Source organism: Delphinus delphis, chromosome 20, assembly GCF_949987515.2.
Source record: "Delphinus delphis chromosome 20, mDelDel1.2, whole genome shotgun sequence".
Classification (NCBI taxonomy): domain Eukaryota; kingdom Metazoa; phylum Chordata; class Mammalia; order Artiodactyla; family Delphinidae; genus Delphinus; species Delphinus delphis.
In genome coordinates this window covers 52,139,802-52,166,783 of record NC_082702.1, presented here as the reverse complement: position 1 = coordinate 52,166,783, position 26,982 = coordinate 52,139,802, and the positions used below count along the sequence as shown (strand labels likewise).

Below are 26,982 nucleotides of genomic sequence, written 5' to 3'. Positions count from 1 at the left end.
AACATGGACAAACACCAAACCATCGTGCTAAGTGAAAGATGCCAGATACAAGAAACTATGTACATATGATTCCATTTATATGAAAAGTCCAGAGAAAAGAATCTATGAAGACAGAAAGAAAATTAATGGGGCTAAGGGTGGGGATAGAGTGGGAGTAGAGACCAATTTCAGGGACATGAGGAAACTTTTGGGGGTGACAGAAATGTTCTAAAACTAGGTTGTGGTGATGGTGGCACAACTCTACAAATTTACTAAAATCACTGAATTGCAGGCTTCCAACGGGTGAAATTATGAAAATTATAGGTCAATAAGGTGGTTTGAAAAAGAAGATACTTGGAATTACATATAACAGGACTTTGAGATATTAGTAACCTTCATCCTTCCATCCTTCCAAGTTTTGGAAGCACTGGGATCCATCTTAGAGTTCAGGAACACAGAAAGACAGCATCCAGGAATCAGTAAGACTTCAGGTGAGGAAGGCATCTGTGCTTTCAGTATGAGGAGAATTCTCCAGCTGGAGAAGAAGGGACGGAATTCTGAGCACTGGGATAGCATGGGCAGAGGCATGGAGGGTAGCATTGGGAAATGGCTCCCAAGGAGGAGGAACAGTGGATCCCGTTGTACCTGGTGAGGGAAGTCTCATGGTTGCAAACGTACAAGCTGGTTCCACTGCCCATTTGGGGGACTGTCCTTGTGCCCTTGCTTTCACAGACCCCTCTGCCTTGTTCCAAGCACGAAGAAATAGCAGAAGGGACATCTACCAGAAGCCTCTGGCCTCTGACGTTGAGAAGATGAAAACCACCCACCTCAAGGAACAGAAAGCACTTGCCTTAATCAGAGAAATCTTGGGTAGGCAGCCAAGATTACTTACGAGCAACCTTCCCACTCGCTGGTTCTCAACATAGATTTGAGCAGATGTGGTACAATCTCTGACAGGCCCACACTGCTTCTGGGCCCATCGCTCCAGATATCTACTCTCCCCAGCTTCTCCCCTAAACTTAAAATCCTTCCGTGGCTCTTCCAGGCCCCTGGATAACGTCCAAACTCCCTGCTGTGCTCCACCCACCCAGGTCACCTCTCTCGGCCCCTTGTGCCCTCAGCTCCAGTGACACTGCGTCATGCAGCTCCTGACCCAGGCCCTCTGGCATCTAGTCTGCCTGGAATGTGCGCACCCTCCTCCTTGCCTTTTCCTCTGGTTAATTCCTTTTATTCTTCAATTCTCAGCCCAAAGGCTGTGTCGTCAGAGAGGCTCCTCTGGCCCGCTGACCAGACGCTTTCAAACCTCACTGTGTGTCTTAGTCTGGGTTCCCCCACAGGCAGATCTGGACATAAGCAGTTGGTTTGGGAGGTGATCCTGAGAAGCACTGGTAGGAAAAAGTGCAGGAAAGAGACGGAAGCCGATGGAAGGCGGTTGGTGAGTGGGTTCCATGTGGGCAACTGGGGCTCAGTCCTGCTGAGACCTCGGGAGGGGCTAGCGTAGTACGTACGCCCTAGTTGCCACCCACCAGGTCACTGGTGAGGGCTGCTTCCGAGGAGGGCGCTGACCCTGCCGCAGCCCTGGTCTGCCCTCCCACGGGGAGCCCACGTGGCCAAACCACAGAGTGGCGGAGCTTGCATAGGAGCTGCATGCACAGAATGAAAAACAAGACAGATGTGGGCAGAACCCCAACAAGCCATCTTGGAGCGGGGGTGCCAGAATGCAGATTCCCAGGCCTTGGGCCCAGAGATTCTGGTTCAGTAACGTTCTGCGTCCCCCAACATGATTCTGATGTCGGGCCTCCTAAACTAAATCTTTGTACCTACTGGGCCCTTAGGTCACACTCACCTGTCTACAGGTGTGCTCCATGAGGGCAGGGAACACGTCTGTCGTCTTTATTGCTCTATCCTCAGCACTGTAACATGGCAGAGCCTCATTTTTTTTTTTTTTTTTTTTTTTTTTGGCCACACCATGCAGCATGTGGGACCTTAGTTCTCCGACCAGGGATTGAACCCCTGCCTCCTGCAGTGGACGCTCCGAGACCTAACCACTGGACCGCCTGGGAACTCCCCAGAGCCCCATTTAAAAAAAATTCTATTTAAGAAACATTCATACAGCACGAAGTCCGTTCAGGCACTATTTTAAGTGCTTTATAAATATTAATTTGTTGACTCCCTCATCACAACCCTGTGTGACAGAATTATCCCCATTTCACAGACGACGAGAGTGAGGCACAGAGGGGTTAAGTCACTTGTGAAGGGCACATGGATAGGAAGTGGCAGAGCTGGGATTGGAACCCAGGCAGGAGGCTCATGGCCTGTGAACTTTACTACTTTCTGCTGTCCTTATAAGGACTGATTCCTTTGTCACCAGAGGGGTGAGTGGCTGGTCTACAAGACCTCAACTGTTCTGAGCCATGTGCCTTTCCAGTTCCTGCCCTGGACTTGGTAGGAGCTGGGGCCTCTGCCTGACCAGGGGCTGTGCCTCCCTTCCCAGCGCACCTGGGCTCCCTGTGGATGCCGCTGCTGGTGGCCTACGGGCAGGGGGACCCCAGCGCCACCACTTCAACAGACACCTTGGGCACAGCTTCACCCGAGGCTTTTCAGCCGTGCTGGACTTTCAGGACTTGTTCACGTGGGCCAACACCACCCTCGTGAGCAACCTGGACAGTCATCACCCAGGTACCGTCCACCCACCCCAGGACGTGGGTCAGCTCCCTCCTGGGAACAACTGTGGGTCACTGTCAACTTCAGCCTTACAGAGAACCAATAACCACAGAGCCATATGCTTTGAAGGAGAGACCCTCTGAGGGTCCCTAGCCCTCCCTGGATGCAGAGTGGAGAACCTCCTTCTTAGATAACTGAGCAGGAATTGGCCAGGTAGAAATGGTGTGCCAGGCAGAAGGGACAACATGAGAAAAGGCAAGCCTGAAACACCAAGGCACTATACTTCCTGGAACTACAGAGCGTGGAGTGCGACTTCAGTGTACAGTACGAGTTGAGGACCCACAAAAAGCAGAGCAGGAGAGAGGAACAGGGGCCAGATCATGAAGGCTCTGGAAGCTCATAGTTTATGCTTAAGGGAGTGAGGAGCCATTGACAGCTTCTCGGTGAGGCAGTAACATAATCAAATCTGTGGTAGAAGCTGCATTGGAAGTTGGAGTTGAGGGTAGGTAAGTTAGGATGCTGGGCAAAAATGATGCGACTGATGTAGGGATGGGGGCAGAGGTGATGGAGACACGGGGTGGGAGCAGACAACACTGAAACGGTACTATTGGTGGGCCTCGTTGACCCTTAGGATGTGGGCATCGAGGGAAAGGACATAAATGGTCTCCAAGTTGATGACGGGGTAGGAGTTGCCATTCCCAGGAGAAGTTATGCAAGAAATAGACCAGGTCCAAGGTGGGGAGATGGTGATGAATGGTTGAATGTAGTCTGTGGTTGGCCATGAACTTCTCTTGGCTAATTCTACAACGGGCACACTGAAATTCACGTTAGCATCCAGGCCAGAAAGCTTGGGATGTGTTAAGATGATGTTGATGGCTAGATTTATCCACTTGTTTCTCATCTCCAGGCTTTATCACTGATGGGAACTCCAAGCTGGTGGGCAGTGCCCAGATACGCCAAGTGAGGGTCCAGGAAAGCTCTTGCGCTCTTGCCCTGCAGCTGCAGGCTTCTCTCTTTTTTTTTTTTTTTTTGCTGTACATGGGCCTCTCACTGTTGTGGCCTCTCCCGTTGCAGAGCACAGGCTCCGGACGCACAGGCTCAGCGGCCATGGCTCACAGGCCCAGGCGTTCCGCGGCATGTGGGATCTTCCCGGCCGGGGGCACGAACCCGTGTCCCCTGCGTCGGCAGGCGGACTCTCAACCACTGCGCCACCAGGGAAGCCCTGCAGGCTTCCCTTGATGGATGCCGTGTGCCATATTCCCTGGACGTTGAAGACCTGTCAGACTATGGGGAAGGCTGGAATGCCTCCGTCCTCAATAACAGCAATGACTTTTCCCAGGCTTGGCAGTACCAGAGCCAGAGCCAGCGCCGAGGGTATCCCATCTGGAGCTAACTCACTGTGTACCGGGGAGGAGGTTACGTGGTCCCCTTGGGGACTGATCGCCAAAGTGTGTCAAGGTAAGGCTCACTGGATTCACATGCAGCAGAGGAAAGACATTTGCTCAAGTCCAGGTCTGATTGGAGGGTGCAGCTTTCACAACAGGGCCGAGCCAAGCTCATTGTATCATTGTGGGGAGGGGCTGGGGGATTCAGAGGCATTCAGGTCATATTTTCAGGCCCCTGGAAACTGTGCAATCTCAGAGTTCAAAGGGAAATCCTGCTTCCAGCATTCTCAGCCTGGTGCACCAAGCCTGGTGGTCTCTGCTAGAGCCAATACAGGGATGGGAAACTTAGTATGACGTAAAGTGTCCGCCACCAGGCAAGTAGGAAGTGGTGAAGGCTCTTAACCTTAACCAAGAATTATGCAGGGTCTGAGGTCTCACCCTACTCATAAGCTAACACACTAGCCTGTTTCATGGATGCTGGCAGAAGACACAAGACTCCTAGATCAGAGACAAAGGATTTCATTACTCACAGCAAAAGCAGTAGCAGAGCTTCATGGTGTTCGAAGTCAGTTCCCTAGGAAGGGCCACGACAGATGCTTGCCCATGCAGTGAGTTACAGTACCAAGGAGGAACACTGAGCTTGGAGCATTCACTGTTTCTACAGTGGCAGAAGCAAGCCTGCTCTTTGTCTGAAGGAGGATGTTACCTCATCCCTTGAGGTTGCTCACTGCAAACTCAGCCCTGAGATGATGCCTGGGTAAAGCCCTGCCAGAGCCTTGCACTCCTGGAATACTCAGCACGAATGTGCAGGGACACTCAGGGCCCACACACACTGTGTCTCCCAGCACGCTCTGGAGTCAGAGAGCCCTAGGTTTGAAACCCTGGCACTGCTCCTGTTCGCTGTGTAGTCCCGGGTGAGTTAGTGAACCCATGTGAACCTCCATCTCCTCCATGGCACTATTACAGCTCCAAGGAACACAGGGAGCAAGCCCCAAAGGAGGACACCTGGCAGGGGTCCCCTGGGATTAAGGACAGGCCAGGAGTAGCTGATTTCCACATAATAGGTGTTTTCCTGCCACTCTGAACAACTGATACTCTCTCTCTGCTTCTATGTATCAAAGCAGGACGCAGACCCACCAGGGACAGGGCATGTTTTAAAACAGGCCCATCATTACTGCTCTAAGTAATAACAGCTATTATTACTACATGTGCACACACACATGCACACGCACACACACACACTTCTATTTCCTCTTCACAATGATCCTGAGGCACTGGTGTTAACACTATTGCAGATGAGGAAACTGAGGCCTGAAGACATTATCAGATTTCCCACAAGGCAGGCAAGATTTGAACCCAGGTCCCTCTGGCATGTGCTCTTTCCACGGCACCCGTGAGCAGATCTCCAGGAACTGGTCTTGTGAACTGCCAGCCCAAGAGGGACTGTGACAGTTGCAGCTGCTGCCTGCCTAAGCCCCTGATGCTCTATGTGGCTGCTCTAACACCATGGTCCTCAAACTTTAAAATGCATCATATACGAAGTACTATGTATAAAATTGGGACTTCCCTGGTGGTCCAGTGGTTAAGACTCTGTGCTTCCACTGCAGGGGGCATGGGCTCGATCCCCGGTCGGGGAACTAAGATGCTACATGCTGTGCAGCATGGCCAAAAAAATAAAAAATAAAATAGGCACGCAACAAGGAGATATATATATCTATATCTATATATATCTATATCTATATATATATATATATAAAATATAATTCCCAAGTGAATTATAGCCCTTATTCTGTAATAACTTTTAATTAATTAATTAGGCTGCACCGGGTCTTAGTTGTGGCACACGGGATCTTCGTTGTGGCATGCGGGATCTTTTTCATTGTGGTGCGCAGGCTTCTCTAGTTGTGGCACACAGGCTCAGTAGTTGCGGAGTGTGGGCTTAGTTGCCCTGCGGCATGTGGGATCTTAGTTCCCTGACCAGGGGGCAAACCCACGTCCTCTGCATTGGCAGGTGGATTCTTAACCACTGGACCACCAGGTAAGTCTCTGGAATAACTTTTAATGGAGTAAAACCTATAAAGGTACTGAATCACTATGCTGTACACCTGAAACTAACATTGTAAATCAACTATACTTATAGATAGATAGATAGATAGACAGACAGACAGATAGATATAATGTTTAAAACAAACCAAAAAACCGCCAGTCATAATCCCTCGGATGGCTCATCAAAACACAAATTCCCAGGTCCCACCCCCAGAGTTTCTGACTGGGGAGATCTGGGGTGGAGCTTGAGAATCTGCAATTCTAACAAGTTTCCAGATGATGTGATGCTACCAGTCTGGGGACTGCATTTTCGAACCTCTGCTCTGACGGCCAGGGGACCTTTGCACATGGGATGGGAAACTGAGGCCCAGAAGGAGGAAATTAATTCCCCAAGATCATGGCAAATGAAGGGCAGACTAGAATCACGTCTCCTGATTCGTGGGACTCTGTTCATTACATCAGTGATTCCCAGCCCTGACTGTACATTAGAAACACCTGGAGGCTTTTGGCAATGCCTGCCACTGCACCTGAGACCAATAAAAACAGAATTCCTAGGAGAAGGATCCAAGCACTGGTATCTTGAAATCTCCCGTGTGGTTTGCATACACAGCCAAGATTGAGAACCCACTGGAAAAATGACTAAAGAAAACAATTTAGGTGATGACAAACAAATTTAACTTTTCATGAAGTGGACTGTCTCCATTCAGAGATCTGCAAAATGGAGTGGAAGGCAGGAAGCTTTTGTAGGGTAAAGAATAATGAACAAGGAAGCGGAAAATAGAAAGTATCTGATTGGCCAGGGCCACAGAGTCAACCTTGTTTGGGATGAGAAGGAAGAGGAAATAAGTATAGAGCCTGGAATTTGCCTGGTGTTTGGGGATTAGTGACTGGATATACTGCCTTTCTGGTCAAGGGGAGCCTTTACAGAGACACAAAAGTTATCCAAGTTTCAGTTTGCTGACATGGCACCCTGCATAGGAGCAGCTCCATCTTGGGCCCAGAAATTTATTTCAGGATGTTCATATGGTTACTTTGGTTTAAATTTTGAGAAACCACCAAACTGTTTTCCATTTCACATTCCCAGCAGCAATGAGCGTCTTTGTACACAAATTCCTAATAGCCTTTGTGGGGGTTGGGGGGGTGGTGGAGGGCATCTTGTCATTCTCAATGGAGGGGAAGAAGGAACCCCCTGGGGATAAAGAAGGAACCCTGTGGGGATAAAGGCAGGAGTGAACACCCTTGGGATTCCCAGAAGGAGGTCAATTCCAACACAAAAGCAACACTAAACAGTGAAGTGACTTTGGCAGGGACCAAATTGGACGATAAAACCATGGTTTCCCCTTAGAAAGAAAAGCCCTCAAAGAGAATGGCCCTACCTAAGTTGTATGGTTCTTTCTCCCTCTGCAGCTGTCGGAGGAAGGAGAGATCATCGATTTGCTACTGATGAAGATACTCAGTTTCCTGGGCATTAAATGTAAAAGACAGGAGCCTGGAAGCAGCAGTGAGCAGCCTGAGCTGCTGTCAGAGGCCTGGGCCCCTCAACCTGTATCAGCTGTGCCCCAAATTTAAGCTGTTGGTCCAGGCACAATCATCTGTAGAGTAGGGGAGGGTCAGCATCTTAGGCCTACACTTACCAGTGATTCTGTAATCTCTCCTGGTCAATATTTTTCTGTGTCCATAGAAGAGTTACCAAACCTGGCAAGCAAAAAAAAAAAAAAAAAGGAAAAATACATACATACCTCTATACAGTTGCCACCACTAGCATAGACTGTTTGTTCAAATATATTTTCAACTAGAAATATAACAAATATTGTCTGGAGTTCAGGGAGGGGGGGTGGGAAATCCCCTCTACAGACTGATTATTTCATCTTCTTGGTCAGTCAGGAGTTGCCTTTGAATGATTCTAGTTCAGGGTTTCCTCAACTGTGTCCAGGAGATGCTAATGGGTGTCATATTAGTTTGCTAGGGCTGCCAGAACAAAGTACCACAAACCGGCTGGCTTAAAACAACAGAAATGTATTGCTCCACAGTTCTGGAGGAGAGAAGTCCAAAATCAAGGTGTCAACAGGGCCGTGTTCCTTTGGAAGGCTCTCTTTTAGCTTCTAGCGTATGCCAGCAATCCTTGGCATTCCTTGGCTTGTAGATGCATCATTCTGACCTCTGCCTCTGTTGCCACATGGCCTTCTTCCCGTATGGGGTCTGGGACTTCAACCTATCTCTTTAGGGGCGACGATTCAACTCATGACAGGTGTCATCCTCCCCCAAATGTTTCTAGATCAAACGTGGGAAACACTGGATACACAAGTGCTTTAGCAGGGGAATTGTTAGAGCTTTTAATATGCTAAATGTGCACTATGAGTCTTCTGGGATGAGATGAATGTGAACAATAAAGTGTGTAATGATTCCCAAACCCCTATTACCATGGCTTCTGGTATTGAAGCACTTCAGTCAGGGCTAGTGTTCCTTAGGCAATACTTTGGGAATCGCTGATCTACACCAGTGGTTCTCAATACTGGCTACACGCTAGAAACCCCAGACTTCATCCCAATTGATCAGAATCTATGGGTCCCAGGCATCAATATTTTTTAAGCCCCCCCTGATGATTCCAATGTGCAGTCAGACTTGATAAACATGCTTTAAATTCTGAGAACCACAGACCTAGATAATAAAAGTCTTCCAGGTGACTGTGTGGATAAGTGCACATTTCCCCTCTCCTATGCAGGAGAAGCACCTCACGAACCCTCTCCAATTCACCCTGTCTTGTCTCTCCTCCTAACGCACCCATTGTAGCAGGTACTCTAGGTAGCCTGCCCCAAATCCATTCCATGTGTCCCTCCTTGCTATCAGAATCCCAATTTGTTCAGGTAGCCCCTACCCCTACCCCACATGACTCATGGTAAGGTGACCCTGTGGCCACCTCAAAGTAAATCTTGATTTGTCTCAGCAATAGCCCTTGACAGGGCTTCCCTGGTGGCACAGTGGTTGAGAGTCTGCCTGCCAATGCAGGGGACACGGGTTCGTGCCCCGGTCCGGGAAGATCCCACATGCCACAGAGGGGCCCGTGAGCCATGGCCGCTGAGGCTGCACGTCCACAGCCTGTGCTCCGCAACGGGAGAGGCCACAACAGTGAGAGGCCCGCGTACCGCAAAAAAAAAAAAAAAAAAAAAGAGATAGGCTCTAGTGCTGGACATTGTCTGGTCTAAGACTGCTGGAACTCTGACAGCTACCTTGAGACCATGGGGAACAATCTGAAGATGGCAGAGCAGAAAGATGAGAGGAACATGCACACTTGATGAGGTCATTAAACAGCTAGTTTAACCGTGAAGCTGAACTACTGCCAGCCTTCTATCTGGATGAGAGCTTAAATATCCTTTTATGATGGCTGAACCAGGATCCCACCTAACTACCATGACAATCAAAAGCCAGAATCCTTTATAAACAGAGAGACACATAACATGGCAATACACATAAGACCTAGGGGATTTATCTTCTATCCACCCCAAAGCCCATCATCCATTCTTTATTGTGTCAGGTATGAACATGAGCTATATAAGCAGATAAGCATCAAATAATTCATACCAAGTGCACACATGTCTCCCGAAAGTCTGGTACAGAAATCTAACCAGACACATAAAGTCCGTTAGTTTAAATAGGAAAAGTTCTAAGATCTAGAGAAGTTGTAAATTCTTCATTTCTCTTTCCCATCTTTCCCATCCACTCTCCACGTCTCTGTTGACTATAAATATCAAATTGGAAATTTCTTGTTGTGAGAGAGAAAAATATATCTGCTCAAAGAGATGAGAAGGCCCCCCTGAGACACCTGAAAGAAATGACCACCTGCATTTTCAGGTGCCTGTACCAACTGTGCAATGAGATGACCTTTCACATTCCAAGCCACGGATGTTACAAAGATAATCAGACGAAAAAAAAAATTTTTTTTAATCCACAATGCTTGTTACATTAAAAAAAAAAAAAGACACACTTCCTATTGCTTTGGCATAAGGGCCCACGACATAGCCCACACATTGATATGTGACCTTGTTCTTCATACCAAATGAGTTAGTGAAGCTAGGAACAAATATTTTAGGGCATGGCTTGCATTATGCTGCAGTGGCTTGTAATGAAACAATAAAAACAGAACACTGACATTATGGAAACCAGACAAGATCTGGAGTTTACAGTAGACCACTGTGAGCCAGTCAGCATCCCAAACAGCGGCAAGTAGAACAGAGCTTAAGAGCAGTTGATTGTGACTAGAGGGCAAGTTCTGCTACTGCCACCTAGTAACTGCTTAAGTCATAAAATGCCTTCCTCATTCCACTCCTGGGAAAGTTAGTTAAACTTTCTGAGTCTCCAGCTCTTCATCTACAAAATGAGTATAATACCTACCAGAAGGGGTTTGGAGAAGATTACAAAGATAATATCTGCACAGCCCCAGCACATAACAAGGGCTCAATTAATGTCTATGATTTACTCAGAGGAAAACAGAGCACAGCAGCCCTTGCAAGCCACCACACACATGTGCCCACATCCCCAATTTTATAAATGAGGCAGAATCTCACTGCAACATTTGGGTCACCCAAACGCAAACACACACACACACACACACACACACACACACACACGCTTCAAGGTACTCATCCTGTAATACTGAAAGTGTAGAGATTGAAGTGTTTTTCACTCCCCCGTTTCTTTGCTGATTCATGCCCACTCCATAAAATCCATGTTAAAGGTGAGATCTTTCCTGAAACCTAATTATTTTGTCTCCTTGGATTGGGTGGGACATGTCTCCTGCTTAAGTAAGGAACTGATCATGCTGGGTCTCAACTCTCTGCCTTTTGATTGCTCCTGCAGTCCAGACCCCACCAAGAAGCCACTCCTACCCCTTCAACAAGTCCTTGCCCCTCTAAGTTTCATGATTCTGTCTGTCCCCTCTTTGGGGACCGTGGGCCTTTTGGGATCTGTAAAGTAATAAAGTGGGTTCCTGGACTGTTTTCAATATTTCAAAAAGTCAAAGAGAAACTGCATTTGTGTCACCGAGCCTTTGGCCAATGCCCAATAACCATCTTTGGCTGGCATGATTGTTTGGACCTACTATGAATCCTGCTCTGGGTGACCCTGATCCTCGTAGAAGGGTGGGAACTAATCTTTTAACAGAACTGGGAGCACCCTGCCTTCCCCAGGGCCCAAGGGCACTGGAATGCGCTGGCTCAGCAGTACCACCCCTGATTGGAGCCCATTTCACCGCCCGGCTGGGTCGCGGAGGCAAGAAGGCCTGACCCAGCGCTTTCACTCGCCCAGAAGCAATGCCGGAAGGCGTGGCTCCACGCCTCCCGGGAGGCCCCGCCCCTGACGGCCGGCCCGGCCCGGCCCGCCCCTGTACTAGTCCCCGCCCCTCGCCGCAGCCCCTTCCGGGCCACAGGGCGTTCCGAGTGTCACGCCCCTCCCGCCTGCCACCCCATCAGGCCCCGCCCCTCCCGGGCCCCGCCCCTGCGCGCCGGTCCAGCCAGCTCGCTCCGGCTCGCTCCGGCCCCGGGGCCGCCCCCTCCCCGCCCCGCCCCCTCCAGCCGGGGGTGCTCTAGATGCTGCGCGGAGACCCTCTGCACCCCTGCGAACATGGCGCTGCAAGTGGCGCGGAGCGTGCGGGCCGCGGTCTGCAGCCTGCGCGCCATCTCTGCGCCCAACGCGCCCTGCCCGCCGCGGCCCTGGGGACTGCGGGCGGGCGCCGTCCGGGCGCTGCGCACCGGTCCCGTTCTGCTGTCGGGTAAGTGCGGGCGGGCACGTGGGGCGAGCCAAGCTGACTCGGGGTAAGGGACTGGGGCCTCGATCCTCACCTCGGGTCCCCGCCGCTGGTCGCCCCGGTCAAGGGAGGCGACCCCTGCACACGCTTATTGTTGTTGGGATCCCGTGTCGCGAGGCCGCTACTCCCTGAGTGACTTAAACGACCCCGCAGTCTTTGTCCTGCGGGTTGGGAGGAGGGGGGAGGAGGGCGGGGAGGCCTGGAGAACGCGCGCGGTCGCCGTGTCCCGGCTGCTTCCGGCAGGAGCGTCGGCCGCTCGCTGCTGGAGACCCGGGCGAGCGTCGCCGAGCTCCTTCCTGACCTTAGATTTCTAGCATTTGTGAGCATCGTGGACCCTAAGAGTGAAGACAAATAATAGGCTTTACTTTGCTACACGGATCGTCACTGAATTCTGAAGTAAAAGTAAAGCAAGAGCATTTATTGAAATTTAAAGCACTGGGTCTAGATTTTTACCAGCTAAAGCTGGCACAACTTTGGAGAGAGCTATTTCCTAAAGCAGTGAGATAAACTCCACTGGACTCCACAGAAGACGTTCTACTGAAGTCTGTATCGAGTCGTGAATGTGTGTTGGGCTGAAACGAGGCCTTAGTTACATGGACTTGAAGGAACAGGGAGACATGCCCGTAAATGTCTTGGCCATCTGTCCTACTTTAGCACGCGTTACCGCAGAGGAAAAAACGTTTTACTTCATGCACCAATACCTGAGACATTAACTGCACCTCCGAGAACTCAGGCTTCTTGCTGACAGAGCGCAGGTCTGTGGTGGCTGTTCTCTCATTAAGTTCGTTGTTTTAGAAACCTGTTTGGGACTAGAAAAGTTGATAGGTTTAAGTCCAAAGTCAAACATAATGATGAAGCTTACCTCCTCCCCACCCCACCCACCCATTAAAATCTCTCAGCTCTGTTAGTGCCGCATTTCAAGGGAAGAGCATTTCTCAGATAAGAACTGAATTTCAAACCTATGTATTTTGGTTATTCATTGTTACACTATCACTAGCTTTTTGCATTTTCCTGTTATCTAGTTAAATATTGCCCAAGATATCAATACCCATGATCTGGTTGAACACCTAGGTTTTTAATACTAAAGAGACCGAGTTCCAAAATTTCACTCCACCTCTTCTGAGCTGTGACATCTTGGGTAGTCACTTAACTTCTCTGAGTCTGTTTCCCTAATCAGAAAAATGGAAATGATAATCCATACCTTACAGATTTGTTGGATGAAATGAAATAATTTAACTGCTGTACATATAGTTTGATGCATAGTAAGTACTTGATAAATGTTACTTCTTATTAAATAGTAGTGTATAGAATCAAATAAATAGCGGAAAGTTGATCAAATGTTAATGTATTTTATTTGACTCAGTGACTGAAGGGAGGAGAATGCAAACTTCTCATAAATTACTCAACACACATAATTTTGGGGGGGCCAAAACCCATGTTTTTCAAGACTCAGAGGAAAAGTAATTATTTACCTAATCTCCTGTTCCCTTCTTTCCTGTTGGGCCAAGGGTTAAAGGAGAATTGTACGAATCATCGTCTTTTGCCTAAATTGCATGGCCTAGTACAAAGACTGCATGGCCTTTGAAGTCAAGTGGACCTAGGTGCATTTAGCTTAGCAATGTTGCCGCCTTTTCCTCTAAACTTGAGGTTGCTCAGTTGCTAAATTGAATGTGAGAGCACTCTTACTCCTAAGATTATCTTTACAATTAGGTAAGATGGCAAGACCAAAGTCAGGACAGTAATTTCAGAGAAGTCATATGTTTATGGTTGTCCAGTCCTTACTTTTAAAAGGTATATTAGATTTAAACTGCCAGTTTTAGAATTGTGACAGAATGTTAGGGAGAATTGAGTCCTGTAGCCAAATAACTATATATTAGATGTTTTGCTGAGCATCCTCTTAAACTTAAAAAAAAAAATTACTTCACTCCAGCTTTTGAGTGCTTTCTATATGCCAAGCACTGTGTTTTGAACTGGGAATACAGATGAGATAAAGCCTGCTCTTGCTTGCTTTGTACTTGGTCTACTGCCTGGGGGAAACTGTAGCCTGTTAAGTGCTATGAGTGTGGGGGGGGAACGGTGTGGGAGAGTGGTGCAGAGTGCTGTGGGAGGAGGTTGGACGGCCCAGGAACCCAGGCTTGGTGGGCTGCATAAGGCATCTGGCAGGCAGAGCTGCTAAATTGAGATCTGAAAGTCAAGAAAAGGCGGTGGGGAGAATGGGTTGCAGTCAGAACACTAAGTACAAACACACTTTCTTAGGGAAACACACGTTGACCTGAAGCATTTAGTATTTGAAGTGGAGTGAAGCAAAGCAAGTTACTTTGTGGCAGATTTTGCAACCTCTTACACTGAGGAGTATGGTATTAAAGTTTTTTAATGACTGGGAGGAAAAGAAATACTCTTTATTTACACTCTGCTGTGTATCAGAGCTGTGTAATCAAGGCAGTTTAATGTTGTTTTAAGTACAGTTATCTTTTGGGTAAGGGGTAAGAGTGAACCAGCAATGCTTATTGTAAAACAGTATTGAAATTAACGAGCCATTTTCTTATTAACTTCCGATGCAGTATTTTTGGAAAAATACTGCTTCACTTCAGAATGTGATATATATTTAGGAAGGTAAGTTTTTTAAAAAAAAATATTATTTTAAGCAAGTACTTTTGACATTAAATCGTAAGGAATTTTTTTCACATCACTCGAACTTTGGTAGGTCTTTCTTCCAAGAATCCTTGAGTATTTTGGCCATCCGTGTATTTGAAGAGAAGCAGCTCATAAAGCCAAGGCCTAACCTGTCCAATGAATGTCGAGCAGAGGCTGCCTTTCTACCATTTAATGTCTTAGCTCTGAGGTGACTATTGAGTTCTGATCATATAGTTTGCTTCTTTAAATGATGGTAGTCACTTTCCTCAAGGGGAGACTTGAATTCATTTAAGGTGGAATCAAGAACTTAGACAAGCTATAATTGTTCCAGGTCAATTTTATTCCTGTTAAGATGCCACACAGCTCTACCTAAAGAGGCACATAATTTTTTAGGTTAAATCATTTATGAGCAGTCTTTATGCTCCTCCCAAAAGCTCATCACTCTTTCTTCAGAGGGACAGACTTGCTTTGTATGACAGACCAGTAATAGATAAATATATATTTGAAATGTGCTCCAAAATTTGTGTGTGTGTGTGTGTGTGTGTGTGTGTGTGTGTGATATAGACTGAGTAATGTGAAGGGCAAATAATCATATCTCCAAAAGATGCAAAGGTGTTCACATCAAGCCATCTTTGCCTAAATGATACCAATGTTGAGATGTGTCTTCTCACATGATCTGTTTTGTCCTGGGCAGTATACTGTTGAATGGCAATGCCAATAAGTCAAACACAAATACTGGGAAGGTCTTGCCCTTTGACAGCACTGATATGTAAAAAAATGCTTTTTAAGAAGTGATGCCACTGCTTTTCTGAAATATTGGTCTTCTATTTAGGTCGTAAATTCACAGACAAACATGAATGGGTAACAACAGAAAACGGTGTTGGAACAGTGGGAATCAGCAATTTTGCACAGGTATTGGATTGTCTTGCAATATTTCAGTCTGCTCTTGCCTAAATTGGATTGCTTTACCTTTTAAAAATTGTTTATTCTGCCCCTTAGTATTATTTTGGGCCCCTTAAAGGCCCTTAGAAGAACATCAGTCATAGATGGAAAAAGTAAAACATAGTTTAGTTAGGGCAGCGTATAATGTTTTTAGAGATATTGAAAGGTTAACACTTAAAATTAAAAATTAAATTCAAGAGAGAAATGTTTGTTTCATATTGGGGCAGTTAAGGAAAAAAGCAGAGCAAGCAAAAGGGCTGAGTGTTGACAGTGTTTTGTGGATAGCAATGATATACACATGATCTGGGGACTTGAAGAGGGAACACCTAGATTGGCACAGATTACACAAAGATAAACCTTTTATTTAGAGTTTGTCTCTACTAATTCCCTTATTGCCACTGATCCCATATTGAGATATTGTGTAAAAGAACTTGAGAAGCCAAATAGCAGCACGTGTCACTGATCTTCCACGATCTCTGGGTGGGGTGTGGAGAAGGGGCCGGGGGTATTAACTGATGGGAGTATACAGTATTCTTCAGAAATGCTGCCATCTCAGGTACTGAGAATCCATGACAACTGTATCTTCATTGGCATATCTGTACCTACTGAGGCCCAATACAGCATGCTTTGTGAAATACTGCATAAGTATTGTCCTCCTCTCCTGGAGTTTATGAGGGGGAATCAACTACATGGAAAATGACATACAAAACATTATGTGACGGATGCCTTGAGTAGTACAAGGCATTGTCACCTGATGGAGAGATCACTACTTATTAGTCAGCAGATGCAGTAGGGGAAATGGCCTCAGTAAAGTTGCAGAGGTGGAAAAGCACAAAATGTGTTCTTAGAGGAGCCAGTAATCTTTTAGGGGGCATATGGTTTGTGACGGGGTCACTGCCACCTCTGGGAAATCCAGCTAGTGGCCTGTTTTCTTGCAGATCCTGAGGTAAGAATAATTTTGCATTTTTAAAGGGTTATAAGAAAAATCAAAGAATTTGGCCCCTCAAGTGTAAAGTATGTACTGTGTGAATTAAAGGGATTCAGTGTTTGGCTTGTTCCTATTTACTAGGTTTAATTTGATTTCTTAGAGGTTTGGTGCTTTGTTTTTGTCTTTTAAAGGAAGCTTTGGGAGATGTTGTTTACTGTAGTCTGCCTGAAGTTGGGACAAAATTGAACAAACAAGGTGAGTGTTTTTCTCATCTTGGTATGTCATGATTCATGCCATGAATTTTCTTTATCTTGCATAATAACTTGTTTGTACCCAGGATCATTTAGAATGCTTTTTCCTCAAGTAACAGAAAACTTATGTAAGAGTAGATCAGGGGTTTATTATATCTCATACAAGCAATCTTGGAAATAGGTGGATACAGGATTGACTCAGTGGCTCAGTGAAGATTATCAAGGACACAACCTCTCTGGTACTTTTTCTGCCTCAGCATGTCAGAGGTCACAGAATGGCAGCAGAACCTTCAAGCATCATGTTCTCAATGACAGTATCCAAAAGTAGGAAGAGAAGGACAGGCTCTCTTTGTCTCTTTATTGGGAACAAATATCTCAACCAGAAATCTCTCAGATCACCTTTTCTTTTATCAATTTAGCCAAGTCTGGGTCGTATTGCCATGCCTAACTGTAAGGAATGATGGTGAGGAGAATAATGAGCATTTTCAGACTTTACAATGAAAGGCAGGAAGTAGAGGGAAATGGCTCTTAGCACCCTCCTCGCCACATGTTGATATAGTATAATATAAGCTGAAGTCTCTGAAGGTTAAAAAATAAAGTCTTTCTTTGGAGGCAGTAAAGAATATCAGGATAGAACATGGGCTTCTGAGTCAGAATCTGGTTTTACATCCTGGCCTCTCAACACAACTGTGTGATTTGGGAGAGATTACTTAATGTAGGTCTCATCTGTAAGTTGGGATAATAATACTTACCTCATAGAGTAGTTGTAAGGATTAAATGAAACTAGCATAATAACCAGCGTAAGATTAGTGCTTGATAAATGTCAGCCAGTGGAACCACGTATATTATTATTCATGGGTTCCTTGACATATGTCAGGTAGCCCTACAGAATTTAAGTATCTGTTTTCTTTAATCATGTTTTATTTACTGTGTATGCACTTTGCTGTTCTCAAGCAGATCAGAAATTTCTGAACATCTCTTTATAGCAAGTGAGAAGCATGAACCTACTTTTTGTGCTTCTATTATAGAAAAAATTCTGTTAAACTAAATATGTTGAGTAATACCCTTAAACTAATGAATGCTTTCTTTAAACTTTCTGCTAAAGATGTTTTTTAAAGTGATACAAAATTTACATACAGCGAAAATGCATGGATCTTAATTGTATAAGCCAAAGAGTTTTGACAACTGTGTTTATACACTGTGTAAACCTTGCCAATCAAAACTCTTCTCAATATACAACCACTTCTCTGATTTCTGTCACCATAGATTAGTTTTGCCTGTTCTTTAACTTCATTTAAAAGGAATCAGACAATATGTATTATGTACGGCTTCATTTGTCTAATGTCATAATTTCGAGATTCATTCATAGTGAGTGATCAGTATTTTGCTTTTTTATGCTGCGAAGTCCCATCGTGTTTGCCAAAGAGGTTATACCATTTTACACTCTGACCAGCAGTATGAGAGAGTTCCAGGTGCTGCATATTTCATTGTGGTTTTAACTTGCATTTCCCTAGGACAGATTATTGTTCACCTTGCCATGTGCTTTTTGCCACTCACATCTTTTTTTGTGAAGTCTCTAGTCTTTTACTTGGGTTATCTTTTTACCATTGATTTTTAGGCATCATTTTAAATTCTAGATACAAATCCTTTTTCAGAAATGTATTTTATGAATATTTTGTCATATATATGTATGGAACATTGTCTTCTCTAAGAAGTCTTTTGTCTATCTTCATAGTTCCCAGACTATATACCCCAGTGCCATGAGGTGCTGTGGGGTATTTTTAATTTTTAACATCTGTTGGACACAGCACAAACTAATAAACAATGGAGATAACAATTTCAATGTTGGATCTTACTACATTACTTTGGGTAATGTGACTTTGAAGCAAGTACTGCACAATTGGCATGGAACATCAGGTACGGCAGTGATTGATGTGACCTGATTCCCTGAGGGAGAACTTAATACAGTATGCAAGACACATAATTTATATCTGTAAATTGTAATTAAAAATGAAAATTCTTTTTTGTTCAATTTATATGTGTTAATTTTTTCAAACCGCTACTCAATTGTTAGGATTAAAAACTTACTAAGTAGTTTGGACCTGACCTCTTAATAAATTGAAGTGTTAGGTATTTGTTTTGGTCTAGAGATTACCACAAAACCTTACTGAGACACTTAAGGGCATTGTGAACTGAGAAAGTGAGCAACTCTGGCCCATACCAAGGTTCGCAGAGATATAGTATTTCATCATTAGGTATGCTATTTAGCTGTGGAGTTTTTCATAGATGCCCATTATCAGATGATGCAGTTCCTTTCTATATCTAGTTTGCTGAGAATTATCATTTGTGGGTGTTGAATTTTTGTCAAATTCATTTTCTCCATCTATTGACATGATCAAAGGGTTTTTCTTGTTAATGTGATGAATGGTGATTCACTTTTGAATGTTTAACCAACCTTGCATTCCTGGTAGTCATGACACAAAAGTTAAAAATTATCTCTAAAAACATACTGCTGGATTTGATTTGCTAATTTGTATATTATGTTCATGAGAGATATTGGTCATTTCTTTTTTTTTTTTTTTTTTATTAACATCTTTATTGGGGTATAATTACTTTACAATGGTGTGTTAGTTTCTGCTTTATAACAAAGTGAATCAGTTATACATATACATATGTTCCCATATCTCTTCTGGTCATTTCTTATAATGGCTTTGTCAAATTCTGGAATCTGTTATATTGACCTCATAGAATAAGTTTAGAAATATTCCTACCTCTTTTCTTTTTCTGAAAGAAAGTGCAAGATTAGTGTTGTTTCTTCTTTAATTGTTTGATAGATTTAACTGGTGGAATATGAGCCAGATTTCTTTGTAGGAAGGTTTTTGATACAAATTTCTTTAATATATATTCAGATTTTCTATATTATCTTACATTGGTTTTGAGAAATTTTTCCATTTCATGTTGTTATTTTCAGCATACAGATGCTCATATTTTTCATTTATTATCCTTTTATACCCATACGATCTGTAGTAAGGACTCCTTTTTCATTCCTTCATATTGGTGGTAATTTTCTCTTCTCAATCAGTCTGCTGGCTCTATCAAATTTATCAATCTTTTGAAAGAACCAAATTTCTACTATGTTAAATTTTCTCTTATTTTCCATTTCATTTGTTCTTTCATATCTTTATTTTCTTCCTCCAACTTACTTAGATTTAATTTCCTTTTTCTAGCTTCTGGAAACTTGTGGTTTTGTTTTTCAGGTTTTTTTACTGGACTTTTTTTTATCCATACTGTAAAATGCTGTCTCCCTTGTGGTGAGTGGCAGCTAAAATCTTAGTCTGATTCTTCTAGCCTTATCTAGGACACTTGGAGTCTGCCCCGTGCACATATGATTCAGGGATCATTCAGAGACCTGGACAGAATTTATAGACAGAATTTGGGGCTCTCCTTTTTATCTCTATCCTTAATGAGATTTCCCAGCTCACTTTCCAGTAGCTATGGTGGCCCCAAACTCTTGTCTCCTAGTCCTTTAAACCAGTAAGACTGAGATTTTCTTTCAGAATTTTGGCTGCTCCACCTGGCACAGATCAGTGTCCTTTCTTCAAGGCTAAAAGTCATTTTAAAAAAATCACCAGTGTCATCCCTTCTTTCTAATGTTGCCTCCTTTCCATAAACTGACTGCTTTTGTTCATTTTCTAGTGTCTTTAGAAGCCAGGTCATTGATTTTAAGATGTTCTTTTTAAATAACGCCTAAAGATTTTATTTCCTTCTAAGCACTTTTTTAGCTCTGCCCCCACAAACTTTGGTGTGTTGTATTCATCACATTCAGTTCAGATCACTTGATTTTGTCCTGTAGGTGAGCAGGGCTTTTTTTTTTTTAATTTATTTATTTATTTTTATTTTTGGCTGGTTGGGTCTTCGTTGCTGCATGCAAGCTTTCTCTAGTTGTGGCGACCGGGGGCTACTCTTCATTGCAGTGTGCAGGCTTCTCATTGCGGTGGCTTCTGTTGTTGCAGAGCACGGGCTCTAGGCGCACGGGCTTCAGTTGTTGTGGCTCGCGGGCTCTAGAGTGCAGGCTCGGTAGTTGTGGCCCTTGGGCTTAGTTGCTCCGTGGCATGTGGGATCTTCCCGGACCAGGGCTCAAACCCATGTCCCCTGCATTGGCAGGCAGATTCTTAACCACTGCACCACCAGGGAAATCCCAGGGCTCTGTTAATTTTTCAGTCTTTTTTTTTCTTTTCAAACTCTTCTTCAGATTGGTTAGTTTCAGATGATCTTTGTGTTCACTGACCCTTCTGCACAGTATCCAGTCTACTGTTAATGCCATCTAGTGAACGTTTTAGATATTATGCTTTCCAGTTCTAGAATGTCCATTTAAAAAATTATAATTTCTTTGCAAGTTATTTCCCCATATATTCACTCACTAGTTTTTTGTTTTTGTTTTTTGGTCTTTGAACATACTTACAGTAGCTATTTTAAGGTTCTCTGCTAATTCCAACATGTGGGTCTGTGGATCATTTTGAGATCTTTATACTGACTACTTTTTCTCTAAACTATGGCTCCCTTCTTTCTAGAATTTCAACCCTCAATTTCCAGCCACCTTGGGGGCCCACACTCCATCCTCTGACCTCTTTAGCAAATCAGACTGTGGTTTTCTACTTGTGTTCTAGTTACACTGTGCTCTTTGGATGGGGCCATGTTGTCAGGCTACAGACTGTATAAATGAAGATCTTGCATGACAAAACCTATGGTTTTATTTTAATTAAAGATATTTAGGACTTTCTGTCATTACTGTATTAGAGGTGATCACTTCTCCATATTTTGTATTTTGAGGTCACTAACTTGACATTTAATACTTTCTTTAATTTTCTCAATTTAGAGGAATTTGGTGCTTTGGAAAGTGTGAAAGCTGCTAGTGAACTCTATTCTCCTCTATCAGGAGAAGTAACTGAAATTAATGAAGCTCTAGCAGAAAATCCAGGACTTGTCAACAAATCTTGTTATGAAGATGGTAAGTTGTTGCTAGAAATTTTTTTAAGGATTGTTTGCTGCAGTTAACATTTAATCTGGAATTTAAAGCAATCTTTAGCTGATGGTGACTTCTTTTTGCCCTTCTTGGTACTAAATAGAGATATTCTGCTTTAAAAAGGGAAAACAGTTTAGCTGAATATATAAGGTTATGTTTAAAATCTCTGTCAATAAAAGCATTGCCTTATTTTATAGGGTTCTTAGTATCATAGTTGTAGACTCATTGTAAACACTTCAGAGTATTTACCTGTTCAGTCATAAAGCATCTAATCACATTGTGTGATGTAGGTGGTAATAGAATAACATTTATTACATTAATTTTCAGTTTTCTCACATCTTCATCTTCATAATAATGTAGTAAGGTAAGCTAGCAGCAATTTTTTCCATTTTGTAGATGAATTGAGGCCCCAAAGGATTTCTCTGCTAAGGTCACACAGCCAACAAGATGCAAAATTAGCATTAGGTTGTAGTTCTCTGTTTCCTATCACCTACTTCTTCTCTCTACTAAAGCTTTCTAATGCCATTAATCTAAGTTGTTACAGTGTTGGTGTTCCTTTTGTTAAAGATATACCTGGCCTTGTGTATTTGGATCCGTATGTAAAGTTGTTGATGCTTATTACAGCCTAGAAGTTCTTAATCCATTATGGTAGAATTTCTTCTGGTTCTTTTCAGTTATGATATGTAAGGAATATTAATTTAATTCTTACAGCTAAAATTTAAAGCTCTTTGAACAAATAATGAGTGATTTATGTAAAGAATACTAGGTTAATTTTGAGGCACTCAGAATTTACATTTTGAATGAATTTGACTTTCTCTTTAAAAAGGTGATTTAGAATATAAGATACTTTTTTTTGGTTGCAGGTTGGCTGATCAAGATGACACTCAGTAACCCTTCAGAACTAGATGAACTAATGAGTGAAGAAGCATATGAGAAATACATAAAATCTATTGAGGAGTGAAAATGGAACCCCTAAATAAACTAGTTTGAAACAGCTTAATCTAGTATAGTTGTCTTAAATTAGTGGTGGATAGATTTTTAAAAAGCAACTTTTAGCAAAAGAAACTACTTTCAACAATGTTGCCTGAAGAAAATACCCCTTAACTTCCTAATGATTTCACATAAACACTATGCATCTTTTTCACAACAGCCTGTGATTTTTAGGCTAGTCTCCAGTTATAATACTCAGAATTCCTGAAATTATCTGTGGTAAAACTAGTTATAAAAATTATGTAATTCAAGGATAACATTGTTATCTTAACCTTACAAAATATTGTAACTTGCTTACAGCCATCCCTGGATTTGGGTCAAAATACTCAATGAACTTGCCATTGGAAATAAATGACAGTGGAGAAAAGTTTGTTAGTTGTATAGTGTCCAGTGAAGAACATTACTATCTTAATTTTGCAATATACTGTGTTTGCTGGTGCTATTTTTATACAGTGAAGCAACAGCCTTGCAGGAAAATAAGAAACAGTTTAATAAAAAAATATTCAACTTCTTAATTAATTGTGTTTTTTGTTTCGCTGTTAATATTTCATTTAGTGACTCCACTAGTATTTGTAAAGATGCTAATTTTAACTTACGGAAAGTTATTTTTTTAAAAGGAATTTTAAGCCCTAGTGATGAAAGATTGGTTCCAAGAAAATGTTTCCTTTTAGTCACAAATCTTGCTTTTCTTAAGCAAAGATCTAATTGCCTGATAGCATCAAGTACTATTTTTTGGTCATTTTTAACATAAAAGAAATCATTGACTTTGTTTTTCTATCATGCCAATTAGAAGAGAGGAGTAAAAACAAGGAAAGGTGAAATTTTGATCAGCATAGCACATGACATCCTTAAGAAAGTTAAACCACATTCACATAAGGTTTCTACTTAAGTAATGGGGACAGAAGTGGACACAGTGGCCAACATAGCATACTTTCTAATTAAGCCAATGGTAGTACTGTAGTATGCTGATATTTGGGGCAGGGGAGAGAACATACATAAGTATATACACACACACAGATATATATACTTATACACACACACAGCAAGAACAAACTTCTACCATTTTCCCAGTTACTAGAGGAAAAGGGAAGTATGTAGACACTACTATCTTCTGGTAAATAAAGAGCAAATAAAGAACATAGAGTACGTAGGTAGGTAAATAACATACAAGTCTTTCTTGTTCCTCTGCAGAAAGAATGCATTCTTTCCAGGACTGTGCCAGTGGCCATATCACTGCTGAGCTGTGTCTGTTATTAATCAGGTTAATTAATTTGACTGTCTGCTTTGGAAATAGGGATGAGTAATAATTGCTCATTTAAATCTAAATAAATCTTGTTTTAAAGTTACTCTCATATATTACCTTCTTTCATCTTTACCACAGTAGCCAGAGCTAGGTAGGGCATATCCATAACTACCACCATTTCACAGATAAGGTGACGGAGAGGATAAGAGGATATGGTTAGGATTTTCACATTTCCTGGCTCACTCTTCATCAGTTCCTTAGCAAAATGTAAGTTACTATGATAATACTTAAGGGAATTCCCTGGCGGTCCAGTGGTTAGGCGCTTTCATTACCAGGGCCCAGGTTCAATCCCTGGTCAGGGAACTAACATCCCACAAGATGCGTTAATGCGGCCAAAAATATATTTAAATGGGAATCTGGCAGGCGGGGGGAGGATCAAAGAACAAAACTTTATGACAACTTGCTCTTTTTCACTGTTTAGAATACAGAGCCAGTTCAACCTTCGTTTCTATTTTAGTGCTGCTGAAAATAAGAGGTGTTGAATGGCCCTCCAAATGGACTAAATCAACAGAGAATTCAATTTCTCAGACCTCATATTCCTTTGAATGGTTTTGGTCTTAATAGAGGAGCTTAATATAGGTTTTAAATAATGCTTTCTAATAATTTAAAATTCAAGAAATGGAACAGGTAACCCCGGAAGTGTTCAAAAAATTTTTTTTCTCTTATCACCTCCCAGATAGTCGAATAGTTTAAAGAAGTTGATGGCATTAAGTTTTAATAAAGAAACCACTAGAGGGCTCTCTGTACAGGCATGCTAGTATGAAAATGAGGCTGGTATTTCAGATCAACTCTCAAGCAAATCAATTTCTGAATTTTTCTGAATTTCTGCAGCTTTTCTGGGGCTGCTAAAATGTCAGAGTACCACCCACCTTCAGTTTTTAAAATTACGCTAACTATAACTGTGCCTTCATTACTTCTCAGCAATCACTGTATTATTTCAGACCTAATCATGCATCTTTCTCAGTGATTAAATTCTTTTTTCTTCTCAGCAACATGGCTTTACTATTAACTACCTATCCCCATCAGTCTTTTTTTTTTTTTTTCCTTTTAAATACACTTTTTTAGAGAGTAGATTTAGGTTCAAAATTGAGCAGAGAGAAGTTTCTGTATACCTCCTGCCCCCATCTTGGTGTTTTTAAAACACTCCTTTGCCAACTCTGAGATCTTTTTCTACTAGAGCTTCTGTATCTTGATTCCATCTCTACTTTGGCTTTTTATAAACATGACTAGACAAACACTCATCCCTTTAAGTTTCTGCTCAGTCATGTTATCAGGCTTTTTTTTTTTTTAACATCTTCATTGGAGTATAATTGCTTTACAATGGTGTGTTACTTTCTGCTGTATAACAGTGAATCAGCTGTATGTATACATATATCCCCATATCCCCTCACTCTTGCGTCTCCCTCCCACCCTCCCCATCCCACCCCCACTATCCCACCCCTCCAGGCGGTCACAAAGCACCGAGCTGATCTCCCTGTGCTATGTGGCTGCTTCCCACTAGCTATCTATTTTCCATTTGGTAGTGTATATATGTCCGTGCCATTCTCTCACTTCGTCCCAGCTTACCCCTGCTATCAGGCTTTTACCTGCTAAGCTTCAACAGTGATTAGGAGCCCGTTTAAAACGGGTATGCAAGCAAAATTAGTGTGAAGCAAATCATTTGCCAGATCTTCCACTTCCACATGTACTTAGGAGAATGTGCTTTCAGTCAAGAAGTTTCACAGTTATTTAGTAAATCTTAGTTAAGACTTTAGGTATACTTCCCAGAAACTGAGAACACAGCTTTAATGACTTGGCTAACAAATCCTGCTAGTCAGGTGGTTTCAAATTTTCTATTTGCAACAGAACTAAAGGAGGTTCTTCCTAACCAAACTGTCAGGTGATAATTAAAAAAAATTTTGTTGCTTACTAGGTGATTTCTGGTGTGGAGTTTACAAAGTTAAGAGACACTGCAATGACAAAAACTCCTTCATGGGGCGTCCCTGGTGGCGCAGTGGTTGGCAGTCCGCCTGACGATGCAGGGGACGCGGGTTCGTGCCCCGGTCCGGGCATGCCGCGGAGCGGCTGCCCCCATGAGCCATGGCCGCCGAACCTGCGCGTCCGGAGCCTGTTGCTCCGCGACGGGAGAGGCTACAGCAGTGAGGGAACCCGTGTCCCCTGCATCGGCAGGCGGACTCTCAACCACTGCGCCACCAGGGAAGCCCTATTTATTTTTATTTTTATATTGTTTTAAATATTTTTTTTGACGGGGATCCTTTTTAAAGTCTTCATTGAATTTGTTAACAATATTGCTTCTGTTTTATGTTTTGGTTTTTTGGCCTGGAGGTAGGTGGGATCTTAGCTCCCCAACCAGGTATCAAACCCACACCCCCTACACTGGAAGGCAAAGTCTTAAACATTGGAACGCCAGGGAATTCCCTCCAAATGGCTTTTAATCACAGGGGTATAAAAGGCTTATGATATTTTTCTCCAGCAGAAATATTCACACTTTTAAAACCAGAAAGCACAAGGGCTTTGGAACCAGACCTGAGCTGGGTTCTACCACGAATGCCTGACTCCGGGCACAGGTTCCCACCCCTGGCTGCACCCTGGGATGCTCGAAAATACCAGCACCAGAGCTGGGAGGGGAGCAGGGGGTGACATTTCACTGTCTTCAATGAGTTCCTCAGCTGATTTAGCAACGTGGGGCTACTTTTCTACATTTGTATAAAAGATGCCAATGCCCACTTCACAGACTGCGCTGCTACACGACAGGGGGTGGCGCCTTAAAAACTTACTGGCCTGCACCACCCTGGCACAGTCCTTATGGGGGAGAGGCGATTGGGGGACAGTGGGCAAAGTCTGGGGACATTTTTGGTCGCCTGGCATCTAGTGGGTAGAGGCCAGGGACGCTGCTAGCCACTCCCCATCACAGAACTATCCGCGCCAAGGGCAGCAGTGCGGAGGGAGAGGTCCTGGGTCTCTGAGGGGAAGCTGGTCCCAAAGCCCTCACTTTCTAACTCCAGGGTCCGACGGGCACCCAACCCCTCGGTTGGTT

At 43.4% G+C, this 26,982-nt stretch overlaps 2 protein-coding genes across 2 annotated transcripts in view; both read left to right on the top strand.

Moving 5' to 3' along the window:
* The window catches only part of LOC132416076 (polycystin-1-like protein 2), an 83,225-nt gene extending 75,582 nt beyond the window's left edge, over positions 1–7,643 (top strand). The window contains 7 exon segments of the mRNA XM_059999304.1: positions 712–849; positions 2,474–2,533; positions 2,536–2,658; positions 3,551–3,648; positions 3,872–4,101; positions 4,403–4,406; positions 7,482–7,643. Coding sequence (XP_059855287.1) covers positions 712–849; positions 2,474–2,533; positions 2,536–2,658; positions 3,551–3,648; positions 3,872–4,101; positions 4,403–4,406; positions 7,482–7,643 — 815 coding nt within the window.
* A 3,938-nt stretch (positions 7,644–11,581) lies between these two features.
* Positions 11,582–22,648, top strand: GCSH (glycine cleavage system protein H). Its single transcript, XM_059999636.1, has 5 exons — positions 11,582–11,838; positions 15,341–15,420; positions 16,570–16,633; positions 21,506–21,637; positions 22,516–22,648. Exons 1-5 carry the CDS (start codon positions 11,691–11,693, stop codon positions 22,611–22,613), a joined length of 522 nt encoding a protein of 173 aa, XP_059855619.1. The 5' UTR covers positions 11,582–11,690; the 3' UTR covers positions 22,614–22,648.
* The last annotated feature ends 4,334 nt before the right edge of the window (positions 22,649–26,982 follow it).

Coding starts and splice junctions, on each gene's coding strand:
- GCSH (XM_059999636.1), top strand. CDS start 11,691: ATGGCGCTGCAAGTGGCGCGGAGCGTGCGGGCCGCGGTCTGCAGCCTG. Junction 11,839..15,340: donor CGGTCCCGTTCTGCTGTCGG/GTAAGTGCGGGC, acceptor TCTTCTATTTAG/GTCGTAAATTCACAGACAAA. Junction 16,634..21,505: donor GACAAAATTGAACAAACAAG/GTGAGTGTTTTT, acceptor TTCTCAATTTAG/AGGAATTTGGTGCTTTGGAA.